Genomic DNA, 13685 nt, shown 5'->3' with positions numbered 1-13685 from the left:
ATTGGTGCAGGTGCGAGTCACACACACACACACACACACACACACACACACACACACATACACACACACACTGGCATGGCTTTACTTTCAGACAGAATATCAGCTTTTCAACAACGCTCTCATCACGTGTCCATGTGTGTATGTGTGTGTGTATATATATATGTGTGTGTGTGCTGCTGTTGAAGCACCCAGTATATAGGCTACTCAATAAAAACGAGTCTGCGATCCGTAAGTGCATTTATCATCCTATTACGGCGACAAATCCGGCTCCCAATACATGAAAGGTAAAATGAATTACCAACGTTAAGCCGTCAATAAAGTCATTTCTGTAAATGGTGTCTCCGAGGGCCCCCGCTATTATTCAACAAGCTTTATCAGCACCTTGGAAATGAGGTGGCTTGTACGCGGCCCCTGCTTCACTTTGATTAAGGGCCCTGCCAGGGACCGTGACAGCGCTTTTGACTGGGGTTTTATTCAGCCCTTTACTTGTGATGAACACCGGGCTGATCGGGCGGAATGAAGACTAATTAAAAGCTATAAATTATCTTTTGCAGCCCCTCTCAAGTAGCTTCTCTTTGCAGCTCCAGATAAGCGCAGACTGAGTGCTCATTTACCCACAATGGCGCTGCGGCTAAACAGCATATTGATACTGTCCTAATTGGAATTTAATTAAGTAGCCATGGCTTCCCACTCTGGCCTGTGGGATAAAGATTTCACTGCGGCTGTGTTAAACATCAACACGTCCCCATTTCCATATACTGGTGCTGTTATGATTATTAATATTTGGATTTTTTTTTAAATAGCCAATTAGAAAGAGACGAAAAAGGTGTTAGAAGACAAAAAAAAAAAGATAAAGATGCATCCCACTGTTTATTATCGAGGTACATCCTGCTCAAAGCCACACAGGTAGTGTGAACAATCTGGGCATTTAGATTAGAAATATTATATTGTGCGTAAAAACAGGCGCATGAATGGAAAAAAAAGGGGTGAATTAATTAAATATTAAGTAGAGCTGCAAAAATAAAAAGCTACTTAATGAGAAGTCACTAAATAGTACAGCTCTAAGAAATTTAGCAATAACATTTACTTTTTTTATTAAATGTTTTCCCTTTTTGCTCTTAAACAGCTCTTCTTGCGCTTTTCTCTCTAACCTACTGAATGTGTTTGGCCAAATCAATTTCACAACAGCAAAAGGGAAAACACCTGCTGTAATAATGTATTAGAAATCTGGAAGGCCATATTTCTATTTTTTTCCCCAAAAAATTAAAAATTAAAAAAAAAAAAAAAACCTGAATTGTCACTCAGTTTAAAAAAAAAAAACAACCAAAAAATATATTTTAAAAAATGTAACTTAAATATGTATTTTAATCTAAAACCGGCTGCTACTTGCTTTCTGTCCTTCCGCACATATATGTAATAATCCTTGCTACCTGTGTTGTTTTTGTTTTGCTGTGTACTTGCTCCATACGCGTGCGCTTTTCCCAAACCCTCGCATTTACGCGCGGGCTGTGTGCGCGCAAACCAGGACGCAGCGTATCCTCGGCCCTAATTGGTCGTCGTCAATTGTGACAGGGACGATCTCCTGTTCTGATTGGTCGACTGCACGTGTGTACGCGCACACGTGCTTCCGGCTGGGTGTAAGAGAAGGGGAAAAAAACACAAGGGGGGAGATAACAGAAGGGTTTTAGGAGAGTTTAGGAAGAGCGCATACACAGATTATATTATGCTGCACCGTGGACACGCAGGGACACTGGTTCACGTGGAACTGTTCGCTATGCCAGGTCTCGGAAGGCTATTAGGAAAGATGACGCCGCTGTAGGTGATATTATAAATTAACACGTGTATTTTTTTTTTGCGTTTTATCCAAGAGCGAAAAGGTTTGTTTTACATGTGCGTTTAAATTGGATACCGAAAAGGGGGAGGGAGTCCGAGCAACAAGTGGAGTTTGGCGTGGACACTTCTCTATCTGAGCGACAGCAGCTATGGAAGAGCAAAAGGAGCCCAACAGCGGCCGGGACTCAACCGAGGAGGAGAGCATGTCCCTGTCGCCAAACCTCCCATCCCCTCCTCTGATTTTGCCCCACCAGGCCGCTCAGCAGACCCACAGAACCACCAACTTTTTCATTGATAACATCCTCCGGCCGGATTTCGGCTGCAAAAAGGAACCCAGCTACCGAGACCGGAGCCAAACGCCGGGCAGAGAAAACGTCAACCCGCTGGTGGCGAGGCCGACGCACACCGGCAGCCTGTGCCTGGACTCCAACTGCAGCAGCGACAGCACCTCCTCCTCGCCCTCCTCTTCGTCGTCCACGTCCTCGTCGCCTTCATCCAAACAGAACTCGTCGAAACAAGGAGAACCGGCAAGCAACGGGACTGGCAGATACGCAGACAGCCCATCGTCTATTATGGTTGTGAGCGGCAGCAATGGAGGCTCTCCGACCACAATAAAAGAAAGCCAACCCATGTTATGGCCCGCTTGGGTTTACTGTACACGGTACTCGGACCGGCCCTCATCTGGTAAGGCGCTAATAGTCCCCGAACTGCCGCCTGGGGTGTCTGAATGTTGGGCAACGTCTGTGCGTAAAAATGCCAAATCCGTCCTCTTGCGTAAATTACCCGCCTCTCTCTAATCATCCCAAACTTTCAGCATGTGAAAAGTGTCAAAGTGTTAGAACTGATCTACTTATATTGACAGTTTTTCATTCATTCCTACAATTCATCCAATCAGAGCTGGAAATTTTCAGTTTCGGAGACAAAAACACATTTACGCACACACTAACATCCAAACGCATCAGGATTAACGGTGGTGTTTCACGTCTGTTTGATGGTAATTGCAAAGAAAAATCACTGGCATGATTGTGCACAATTAATGTCCATCATTTTGGGACCTTACACATAATTCTCCCTCATAAAGCACCTGAATAATACTGTGAAAATGTAGCTTATAACATGTAGCATCTCGTCTGATTTATTTGCTTTAGTGACAGATAATAGGAATGAGAATGTTTAAGAATGAGAATCTTATACCTCCAAACCACCAGAGAAGATAAAATGTTGAGAAATTATTTAATTTTCTTATAAAAACTTATAAAATGGAAAATATTGGGTATTAAAAGTGTATAGTTTTCATTTTAACAGTGCATCCTAATAAGAATGGTGTCAAAAAACTAAGATGCAACTGGAACTGAGTAATATTAAAAAAAAACAAAAAAAAAAAAAAAACATCACAACAAAAACATTAGTAATTAACAGTGTGTTATAGAATATTAAAATAAGACAAATAATACATTAATGAGGGTTAAATGGCACACACTACTTTAAGCTATAATATAATGCAGAAAATATATCCTATTGTTTAATACAGTTGCTTCTTTAACATAAGATCATGCTTATTAACAAATAGAGTGTTTACTATTATTACAATCAGTGTTATTTTGCAAAAACATATCGTTTTAGTCGGAAAATATGAGATTATGTTCTGATATAAGCTGCAAGGTCAGCTCCTGGGTCACTGCTGTGCGTTTAAATAATAATGAACTACATAAAATAGTATTAACCCACAGTTTTCTGCGTCAAAGTGACTCAAACCCGTGTTGTGGTTTTATATGAATCTGGTTTAGAGCGTGCAAAATGTCAGGAGGCAGTAAATAAATGCAAAACATTTTACTTTAAAGCTGCAGCAGGACATTTTTATAGTGTGAGTGTATAGTTTAAGAGCTGCTCTGTCATTTAATTAAATTGTGCCAATGCGCTGTTAGTCAACATCAACTGGGATTTTAATCATTATAGTGTGAATTATTAAACCACTGCACATAATTTACGGTCTAATATTGAGGTTGCATGTTTTGAAATACATCACTTGTGCATTTATCTGCAGTAAAATGCATATTCTCATGTGTGTGATGATGTTATATTGTTGTTTTGAGGCTGAAATGACAAAAAAGTCCAAGCTCCACTTTATTTTATTTTTTTCTTCAACTACATTTTTTCTGTTTTTACGCCGAGTTTAGTCTGTGTATTTGTACGTTTTCGGCACTGCTTTAAGGTTTGGAATAGTGAAATAACTACCTTCAGTCACACATATAAATTGCGGCCTTTATTGTGCGTAAAGATGTCTGTGGATTGCGTCGCTGCTGCTGTTGCTTTCATGATGATGCGTTCAAGGAGCAGATGTGTCCTTACGTCAAAACAAAGCTATGGGGTTCTGATTAAGAAGTCACAGGACTGGGTGGGTTCCGTCCTGCATAATCTGTCTAATAGGGGATTTTCCATAGAAACGCGAGACGGTGCGGACATGTGAAGTCCAAAGTCTGGAGCAAGTTGAGCCGCTGATGCTTTTCGGTGCTTGTTTTGGCGATGGGGCGAGTCACATGTCACGGGCCTTGCGTTAATAGAACTACACCCATAGTACAAATGTGCACACCTGTATTAAACCTGTTTATGTCAAATCCACGCATTAGTACTGAGTAATAATCAAAACACACCCTTTAGTGTTAGTGTGTGTATGAGCCAATGAGGACAGGTTTATTTCACACATGGTACAAGTTCTGTATATTTTAACAGTTGTTTTCTCCATTTGTTATATTTAACATATTTTTATATTTCTCACCTGAAGGCATGCAAAATACGGATTTTTCAGCCGTTTCTCTGCGCAGGCCCATTCCTGACCTCTTTAACTGGACTTTATCTTTTAGAATGAACATATTTACAAATGCGCTACTGTGTGTTTGTGTAACTTTGCTGCTTTATAATGTGTATTTTTTAATAATTAAAACGTCAGATCTGCGTGGTGTAACGTCATAAATGCTGTTAATGCACGTTTTTTTCTTTCTCTATTGTTGTATTTTCATTTCATTGGAGCTCCTGTCCGTGCGTAAAATCTTTTTTTTTTTTTTTTAATCCAATGTTCCGTCCTTTTGTTATTGATTTGATCCGTGCGTAAAAGTCGTAAATTGCTTTTTCTATTCATATTGCTGCTCTGACATTTACGTATTCTTCCCATTGTTGTTTCCACGCCAGGCCCAAGGACACGGAAACTGAAAAAGAAGAAGAGCAGCAAGGAGGACAAGCGGCCCAGGACAGCGTTCACGGCCGAGCAGCTACAGAGACTGAAAACGGAGTTCCAGGCCAACCGGTACATAACGGAGCAGCGGAGACAGTCTCTGGCCCAGGAACTCAACCTGAACGAGTCCCAAATTAAAATCTGGTTCCAGAATAAGAGGGCCAAGATTAAAAAGGCCAGCGGCTATAAGAACGGCCTGGCCCTGCAGCTCATGGCGCAAGGACTTTATAACCATTCAACGACCACCGTGCAGGACGAGAAGGAGGACAGCGAGTAGTGTGCCCCCCCCCTACCCCCCCACACACCCCCACCCCTCCGGACATTTCCCTGCTGATGCTGAGGGCCACTACTGGACTCTAATGGCTTTTGGAGATAATGAAAAAAAAACATGAACTGGAAGTGGGGGAAAACGCTATTTAAAAAAAAAAAAAAAAAACACAGATTTCTGTTTATAGTAACGCTATATGGACATAATTATATAAATGAACGATCGTTATTAAAGTTTATATAGCCACAGTTATCATGTTGTATACAGTATATTTAATTTCAGGTTCGGGCTCATCCTCTCATCCGCTCTTTACCTGCTGGAAATCCCCATTTTCCCATCTTTCCCATTGTTTTTTAGGATGTCTAATTAGCTCTAGAGGTTTTTGTGGTCTCCTGCCCCCCCCCCCCCCCCCCCCTCCTTCCCATATTTTGCGCCATATTTCCTTCAACACATCAGTCCGCAGACTCAACCAAGCCAAAGATTTTAATATGTTCATATGTAGTCTGAAGTAATAAAAAAAGAGAGAGACAACAGTAGATTGATGGCCTAAATTTTCTTTATTTTTTTCCCATAATTTAAATAATTAAACGCGTAAAAGTGAGTTTAAATCTTACATTTCACCGTTGTTTATTATTTTAATTATAGCTAAATTTCATTGACTTTACTGAAACCACATCATGAATTTACTGCATATTTAAAAATATAAAGGTTAAAAGAGATGATAGATTGGGGATATGGTCTTTACGCAGCGTAATTAAATTAAATAACATGCCTTTAAATGCTTTCTGATCACATAGGGAATACAAATGCTGCATCTTAATTATTATTATTCATATTATTTTGATATGTGATAAATGTGATGGAGCAGGACAGTAATAAAAACGCATGCGCGCAGTTCATCTTTCGCCCTAACCAGATGCTTCTTGTTTCTACTCAGAGGGTAACATTTCAGCTATTAATCTATTCTGGGATTTTACAAGATTTTATCTCTGTACTTATCTTACAAGTCAGAAGGGAGGGAGAAGTGGAAATGACTTAAATCCAGATCTGGATATGGACTAATAGAGTTGAGTTTGGTTTAAAGAAACGCGCTCCTTTTCCTCTAAGGGTTTGGTTTGGCCTGTTGGCCTTATGTGACCCCAGGTTCAGGTTTGATAGAGCCTGACTGTGAACCCTGTGACACGGCGTGTGTGTCTGTCTGGCACCCAGAGGTCACACCAGATACACCCAGTCTGAGTGCAGTGAACGTCACACGGAGGGTTTTTATTTATTATTTATTTATTTAATTTTTTTTTTCTGGGCGCAAATCTTCAGCAAAAAAAGTTTTCATTCTTTTAAAAATGAAACTGAGGGGTAATTTATGAACAATTTGCCTGAACAAACAAACAAAACAAACAAAAAAAGAAAATTGCGTGGGCTGTCTTTCTTCTTAAATTCTCTAATAACGTCGTGATGCGTTCGCGGTTTTCTGTATATTTCATAATCAGCTACCGCAACGCACATTTTCGAGGCCTATTGTTTACATCACTGCTATATAAAAAAGAATATCACTCTGCAAAGTTATTATTAAGTTATTTAATTTATATTCAGCTTCTAAATCAATGCTGCTAGGATGAATATTTATTAACCATTTCCTGTCCAGGTTTTAAAGAAACATTCCCAGATAAAAAATAAGTAAAAAGGAGCTTATCAGGGTTTTATTTGCTGCGTAAAAATGCTTTGGAGTGTCAGTATGTAATTATATTCAGCCTCTAAATCAATGCTGCTAGGATTAATATTTATTAACCATTTCCTCTCCAGGTTTTAAAGAAAATTTTCCAGATAAAAATAAGCAAAAAGGAGTTTATCAGGGTTTTATTTGCTGCGTAAAAATGCTTTGGAGTGTCAGTATGAAGCCTGTGCAACCTCGGGCTAAACTCTTGATATGCAGCCCAACCCTCCACTGTCTGTGCGTGATTTATATTATATCTGTTTGCTAACGTGGTTTATATACAACTGATAGCGGATCGGATTATTTAATTAAGAGCTAACAAGCCTGCAGAGGTCTGCAGCGGAGGGTTCACGGCCTCCGCGTTTCAAGCTTTTTAATTATTTCAAGTGCTGATGCGTTTGTGTTCAGCTTTGCCTATAGAGCAGAGATTTAATAAGTGCACAGCATAGCGTGTTAATAATTGATTTCAATAACGACAACCAGGGATTTGCTGTTAGTTTATAGGTTATTCCGCAGGTTTGTATTTTAATTAATATTTCATCTTCATTATATTTATTTATTGTGAGGATTCTTACACCTCAGAGGCAAAAAAAAGACCTGTGTATGGAAGAAAAAAACAAATCTTTATGTGTTGCTTAGAATTACTGTAGAAAATTGGCTGAAATAACAAATTTGGATTCTTACTTTTTATTTCTAAAACGCAGACAGCAGCAGCACATCTTTGCGCTTCTGAACTACGCATGCTCCGTCCCCTGCAGCACTGGTCCTCAAACAGGGCCCTGAAATCCTCCGGGGGGTCCTTGGATGGGTTTCCTGGGGGTCTGCGGGAATATTAGGAATAATTTAAAGTCACTATTCCCTTAATGTAGCCCAATTATAAATATGACGAATGAATATTTATAGAATTTTGACTTCTGGTTTGGTAAAAACTAAATCAAATGGTGCGTAATTTGGATCATAACAAAAGATTATGTTCCGTACCCAAAAGGTGTTGTGTGTGTACTTACAGATGACATCATTGTGGGATTTTTAAGGTATTTTTAGAGGATGCACACAGGGCTTGCACTGCAAATTATTTGATTCAAGATAAAAAAAAACAAAAAAAAAAACAACTTAGATTTAGATGTTGTTTAAAGAGTTATTTTCTTATTTTATACATCTGTAAACATGCTTATTTCTAGATTTATCAATTTTAATTCAAGAAATCTTGTCAAGTGAAATTACCTTGCTGCATGGACAGACACTTCACTTGTTTTGAGTCCCTTTTCCCTCAGATTTAGTGTATTTATCTTGTTTTTAGACACCTTTTTTTGCAGTGTGTATGTTTCTAAACCCATGCTCTTTGACCATCTGGCCTGCATGTGTGAACAGAGGTGAAGCCTGGGCCTGACTCCTCAAGCCTGTAGCTCTAATATTATAATGATAGTTTGATTCCCTGCTGAGAATGCGGAAGAGGATCTTATGACAGTGTATTTAAAATTCATACAATTATGAAACAGCGAGAGGATTTCTCTCTCCCCCTCCCACCTTGTCATTTAGGAAGCCGAGGGTTTATCTGTAAAACAAAGAAAAGCCAAGGATCGTTTGCATAGTTAGCATAGTCTGCCTCGCAGGCACAATATGGATTTAATTTATATGCAAATGAAAGCAATAAAAGGAGAATACACACTGGAAATCTCTGCCGTTTAAAAAAAAAGGGGGAAATGTTGGATTCAGAGCAGGTATGAGGGAGTGCACATGCACAAAACGAAGCATTATCAGCCTCCTCCCATAAAGAACAATGATGTTATATAACAACCAGAAAGTGCAGAGTGTGTAATCCTTCTAAGCAGGGTCTGAGAAATTAGATGCATTTACAGCTGGAGTGGAAACATTGCCACCGTACACGTAAGCAGAAATCCCCTCTGAATAAAGTTGGATACAGATGCAGCATGATTTTATTGCTTTAGTTTTATAGGAAATTTACTTTCATAAAGCAGCACAGAAGATCAATAATGTTAGGAATGAAAACACACTGCATCTGTGCTGCCTCTTTGGATTTTTGCAGTGAAAGTGTCCAAAGCATGATGAGTTTTTAGACTTCAAATGACCAAACTATCAATGAAACAGCACTGATTGACCATGTGAAATAACCGCTTATATGTCAACAGTGGCTGGGAGTTCATGGATACAGTCATACACATGGATTTTATTCCCATTCACCTTCAAAATGTATCAAATCAATTCAGATATTCAGATATTTCTGATTTATTTAACATGTAAATATCCAAAAAACACTGAATCTAAAATCATTTCTATGGTGACTCTTGCCTAATACATGCAAAAGTTTACTTTAGGAAACACACTGGAGCTTATAATGTCACTGCAAATTCAACAAGACCCTCCCTCACTCCCCTCAGAAACATGCAGGCTAACCACCTGTCACTCAAACAAAGAGAGAGAGAGAGAGAGAGAGAGAGAGGGGAGGGGGGGTGACCTTACCAGCCCATGTAAATGAAGTTTTCAGAGTGTTGTTTATTTTGTGTGATCCATGCAATGAAAAATACATGTAAGCAAAGACAGTCTGGATAGAAAGGGAAGTTTTAGGGGATACACACACACACACACACACACACACACATGCACACACACATGCACACACACATGCACACACTTGCACAATCAAACAATGAAATGCTCCCATGCAGAGACGAACAAGCTTGTGCAAAATGGCAGGAAAAGACAGCCTGAGCTTACACACACACACACACACACACACACACACACACACACACACACACACACATTTAAGAGCGTTTCTTAGATCACTACCCTGTGACCGTGGTGGTGCTAAGTAGAGAAGTTTAGAGTAATTCTTTTCCAGCTGGTGCCTCCATTATAGCAAAGAGAAGATGGGGAGGGATGACGAGAGTGAGAGCTGCTTCATGACTCCTCTTTTCTTTCTTTCTCTCTTTTTTTTTTTTTTTTTTGTTTTAACTTCCCCCCTAAAACAACAGTACGGATGTGACACTGAATTGCCTCTTTGGATTTACTAAATTCATCTTAGTGCAAACACTCATGCACAGTTTTGCATGTGGTGTACAGGTTGCAAACAAGTGCAAGAACATTTGTTTTTAGAATGGGAGTCACAGTTTGTCGTGAATTGTTGCAGCACGTGAGTTCACTTTAACCGATTCTAACATCTGTGTTATGAAAGACACACCTTTAAGCAGATTTATTTTTAATTAAAATACACAAAAGGATACCCCCACTTCATTTTAAGTCTTAACTTGTTTGCTTTTACATATTTTGCTGGAATGGATGCATCAGTGAACGTCCATAGTGCATAAATACACAAACTACACACACAAGACCATAATACTACTATTACCACACTTGCTTGACTAAATGACTTATTCAGTTATACAGTTTTTATCAGTTGCACAGTCAGGATTAGATACTGTAAATAGGGTTGCAGCAAATAATTTCAATGCCAAATAAAAGTATCATAATTGAAAAAAAAAAGTGAAAATTCTGATTAATAACAGAAACATGAAAAAATATTAACTCCAGCACTAACAAAGGAATATTTTTGGTTTTTCTATGAACCATAGAAGGGGTCAAATCCTTTTTTTTTTTTTTTTTTAAATTTGACTTACTCAGTTGTAGATGTAGAATGCAAAAACAGCTTTTATTTCTTGCACAGTCATGGTTATATACAATAAATAGGGTTGCAGCAAATAGTTTCAATGCTAAATAAAAGTATCAGAATTGTGGAAAAAAAAGTGAAAATTCTGATTAATAACAGAAACATGAAAAAATTTTAACTCCACCACTAACAAAGGAATATTTTTGGTTTTTCTGTGAACCATAAAGGGGGTCAAAATCTTTTTTTTTTTTTTTTGACTTACAATAACAGTCTGTCCAAACTCGAAAAATCAAAGTACGCATGCGTTTTTGTTTTACTAACAGAAGCACACACACACACACACACACACACACACACACACACTGTTCAACCATGACTGTTTTCCTCATAGTGAACTTCACTCATGACTTATTGTGGGTTGTCAACTGGACGGTACTATCCCCCCCCCCCATCCCACACACACACACACACACACACACACACACACACATACACACACACACGGAGAGGCAACAGACAAAGGTGGCATTGAAAGGGAACCTCCCACAATGCATCTGAGCGTCCAGGGGGCTCTCTGCTCCAACAGCCGTGATCTCACCGAGCTAAATCCAGATTACATGGAGGATATACGCAGCGCCACTTGTTTACTCTGCCCGTCAGGGGGTGATTTGAAAGGGGGTGAGGAAGGGGAGAGGGGCATCACTAACGCACTACCACAACAAACACTTAGAAGGTCATTCTGAAGATTGCAAGGATAGACTTTATATTAACCTGGAATCTCAACCCAAACGCAGCGTCTCTCCACTGGACACTCACTTAATACAGTTTGTGATTTGTTGACTGTCACTCAGTCCAGTTCATGTCAGTCTCTGCATTAAATTCAGCTTCTTTACTCTTTATTGTCAGTGCAAACAGGACACTGAGCCTATACACTGCAAAATCAAAATGTTACTAAGTTTTTTTTCTCTCATTTCTTGTCAAAATATCTCATCACACTTAACATAAAACATAATCACTTAACCCTTTCATGCATTAATTATGTGAACCTTAATCAAGATTTTTTTCCTGAGTGTGTTTATTCCTCTTTAGGCATGAAAAAAAAAACAATGTGATCAAACATTTTTTTTAAATGAACCTGTTTTTCACAGCGTTACAAAAATGTCCACTCAGCTGGACATCATGTGTTTAATTTTTTGAAGCAAAGAAACGTGTATTTAAAACACAATATCAGAAAGTGATCAACTGTGTGAAAACTATGGAATAAGAACATTTTTAATGCTGCTAATCTGATGTTTTCTCACATATTAACATACTCTAATACTAGTTATTACTCACTTCATGGAGATAATATGCACCAAAAAAAAAGCATTTTGTGTAAAAAAACAAACAAACAAAAAATTAATTACAGTCTAATAACAATTAGCAATTGATTTACACTCTAACATGTTAGTGCAGATCAGGTTTATTAAGAACAGGAAAGTAACAGTAATGGTCTGAATGTCAGTTTAATGGATGGTGCATAAGTGTCCACTGTGTTGGCTGATATGGAACTAAAACAGCAAAACCCATGAATATACAAGAGAACAGCTGCAGAAGAACTGTCCACTGGAGTGACCACTGTGCATGAAAGGGTTAAAGAGTAACTTTTCTAGAACTTATTTTAAGACAATAGATCTTGAAAATCATATCTCAAGAAATCTTACTAAGATAATTTTCACTTGCTCCATTGGCAGAGGTTTTTTTTTTTTTTTTTTTTTTTTTTGCTTATTTCAAGATTTTTTTTTTTTTATTAATTCAAGCAAAAAATTCTTGAAATAAGATTTTCAAGATCTATTGTCTAAAAATAAGTTCTTATATCTCACTGTAAAGTTACTCTTTAGGTGATTATGTCTTATTTTAAGTGTGATGAGATATTTTGAATGGAAATAAGAAAAATACACTTGGTAAGATTTCGATTTTTGCAGTGTAGGACTCTGCACAAACACAGCCCAAAGTTCATCAGTTCATCAGTCACAGCTGGAGAAGCCATCATTTGCACATTTAGCAGACCCAGCATGCACCTGCTGGTCACACAAATCATGGGTGTGTTTGGTTTACATGCATTAAATTAGTCATTATCATTATTTTAATCCACGTCTACACACAATCACAGCATTCTTAGTTTTGTTGCAGTGAGCCTTTTTCCCCCCTTTTCTACACATACTACTTGGCCTGCAGGTGAACCTGAACACAAACATCCACAAGAGGCCTGAGGACTGCGAGCTGAGACCGGCTTTCTGAGCTCCTGATGCAGCGCACTCACCTGCTGCAGCCGCTCATCCTGCACCGTCCGCTTTTACGCACATGGTTTATTATTCTGTATGACTTTTGTTTTTACTTAGAGCACAATTTAGAAGAAGGCCCACATAAATACAACTTCTTTATACTGAAAATAGAGCAAAAGCAACTCTTTAGGTCCAAAATAGAAAGAACATTTTCTCTTTTTTTCTTCTACTTGTTTTTTTTTTACACTTTATTTTTATTGTTTGATTTCTGTACAATACTAAACAAAAATAAGGGACATTTGGGATACATTGACCATAATAAACCTTTGTGACTAACAATTGGTTTTAGTAATGTGACGTTGAAATGAAAATCGTCCATTTCTTCCATTTATCATGACACTGTTCTTCTTTAGTCCTCAATCTGTGGGTCAGAATCTCCAACTCAAATATTCCATTCACAATTTGCAGCCAGTCGTTAATTGTAGGTGGCTAAAATCTGCACCATTTTGTGATAATGATCGTTTTACTGGCTGCTAATAGTATTTTAAACAGATATTTATAATTTTTTCTTACATTATTACCAATAATACATCTGAAAAACATCACCAAACATGTTTTAGGGATTACATAACCTTAACAATTGTTGAATATACATTATCCCAAAATGATGCCAGTTTAGGACAAAACAAAAAGACATGTGCATGATTTAGATCGACATCTCCACATTCTCTCCAACAAGGTTGAACTCTGGA

At 38.3% G+C, this 13685-nt stretch overlaps 1 protein-coding gene across 1 annotated transcript; it reads left to right on the top strand.

Annotated features, from left to right (window-relative positions):
• The first annotated feature begins 1809 nt into the window (after positions 1-1809).
• On the top strand, positions 1810-5411 carry en1b (engrailed homeobox 1b). Its single transcript, XM_030156991.1, has 2 exons — positions 1810-2517; positions 5020-5411. The coding sequence occupies exons 1-2, from the start codon at positions 1983-1985 to the stop codon at positions 5337-5339; spliced, it is 855 nt and encodes a 284-aa protein (XP_030012851.1). The 5' UTR covers positions 1810-1982; the 3' UTR covers positions 5340-5411.
• The last annotated feature ends 8274 nt before the right edge of the window (positions 5412-13685 follow it).

The sequence above is a fragment of the Sphaeramia orbicularis genome, chromosome 2, assembly GCF_902148855.1.
Source record: "Sphaeramia orbicularis chromosome 2, fSphaOr1.1, whole genome shotgun sequence".
Taxonomy (NCBI): Eukaryota; Metazoa; Chordata; class Actinopteri; order Kurtiformes; family Apogonidae; genus Sphaeramia; species Sphaeramia orbicularis.
The sequence above is the reverse complement of the archived record's forward strand: the minus strand, read 5'-3'. Positions and strand labels throughout refer to the sequence as shown.

What these genes read in the sequence shown, in the direction of transcription:
- en1b (XM_030156991.1), top strand. Translation starts at nt 1,983, where the DNA reads ATGGAAGAGCAAAAGGAGCCCAACAGCGGCCGGGACTCAACCGAGGAG. An exon ending in CTCGGACCGGCCCTCATCTG is followed by an intron (nt 2,518 to 5,019) that starts GTAAGGCGCTAA and finishes TTTCCACGCCAG; the next exon opens with GCCCAAGGACACGGAAACTG.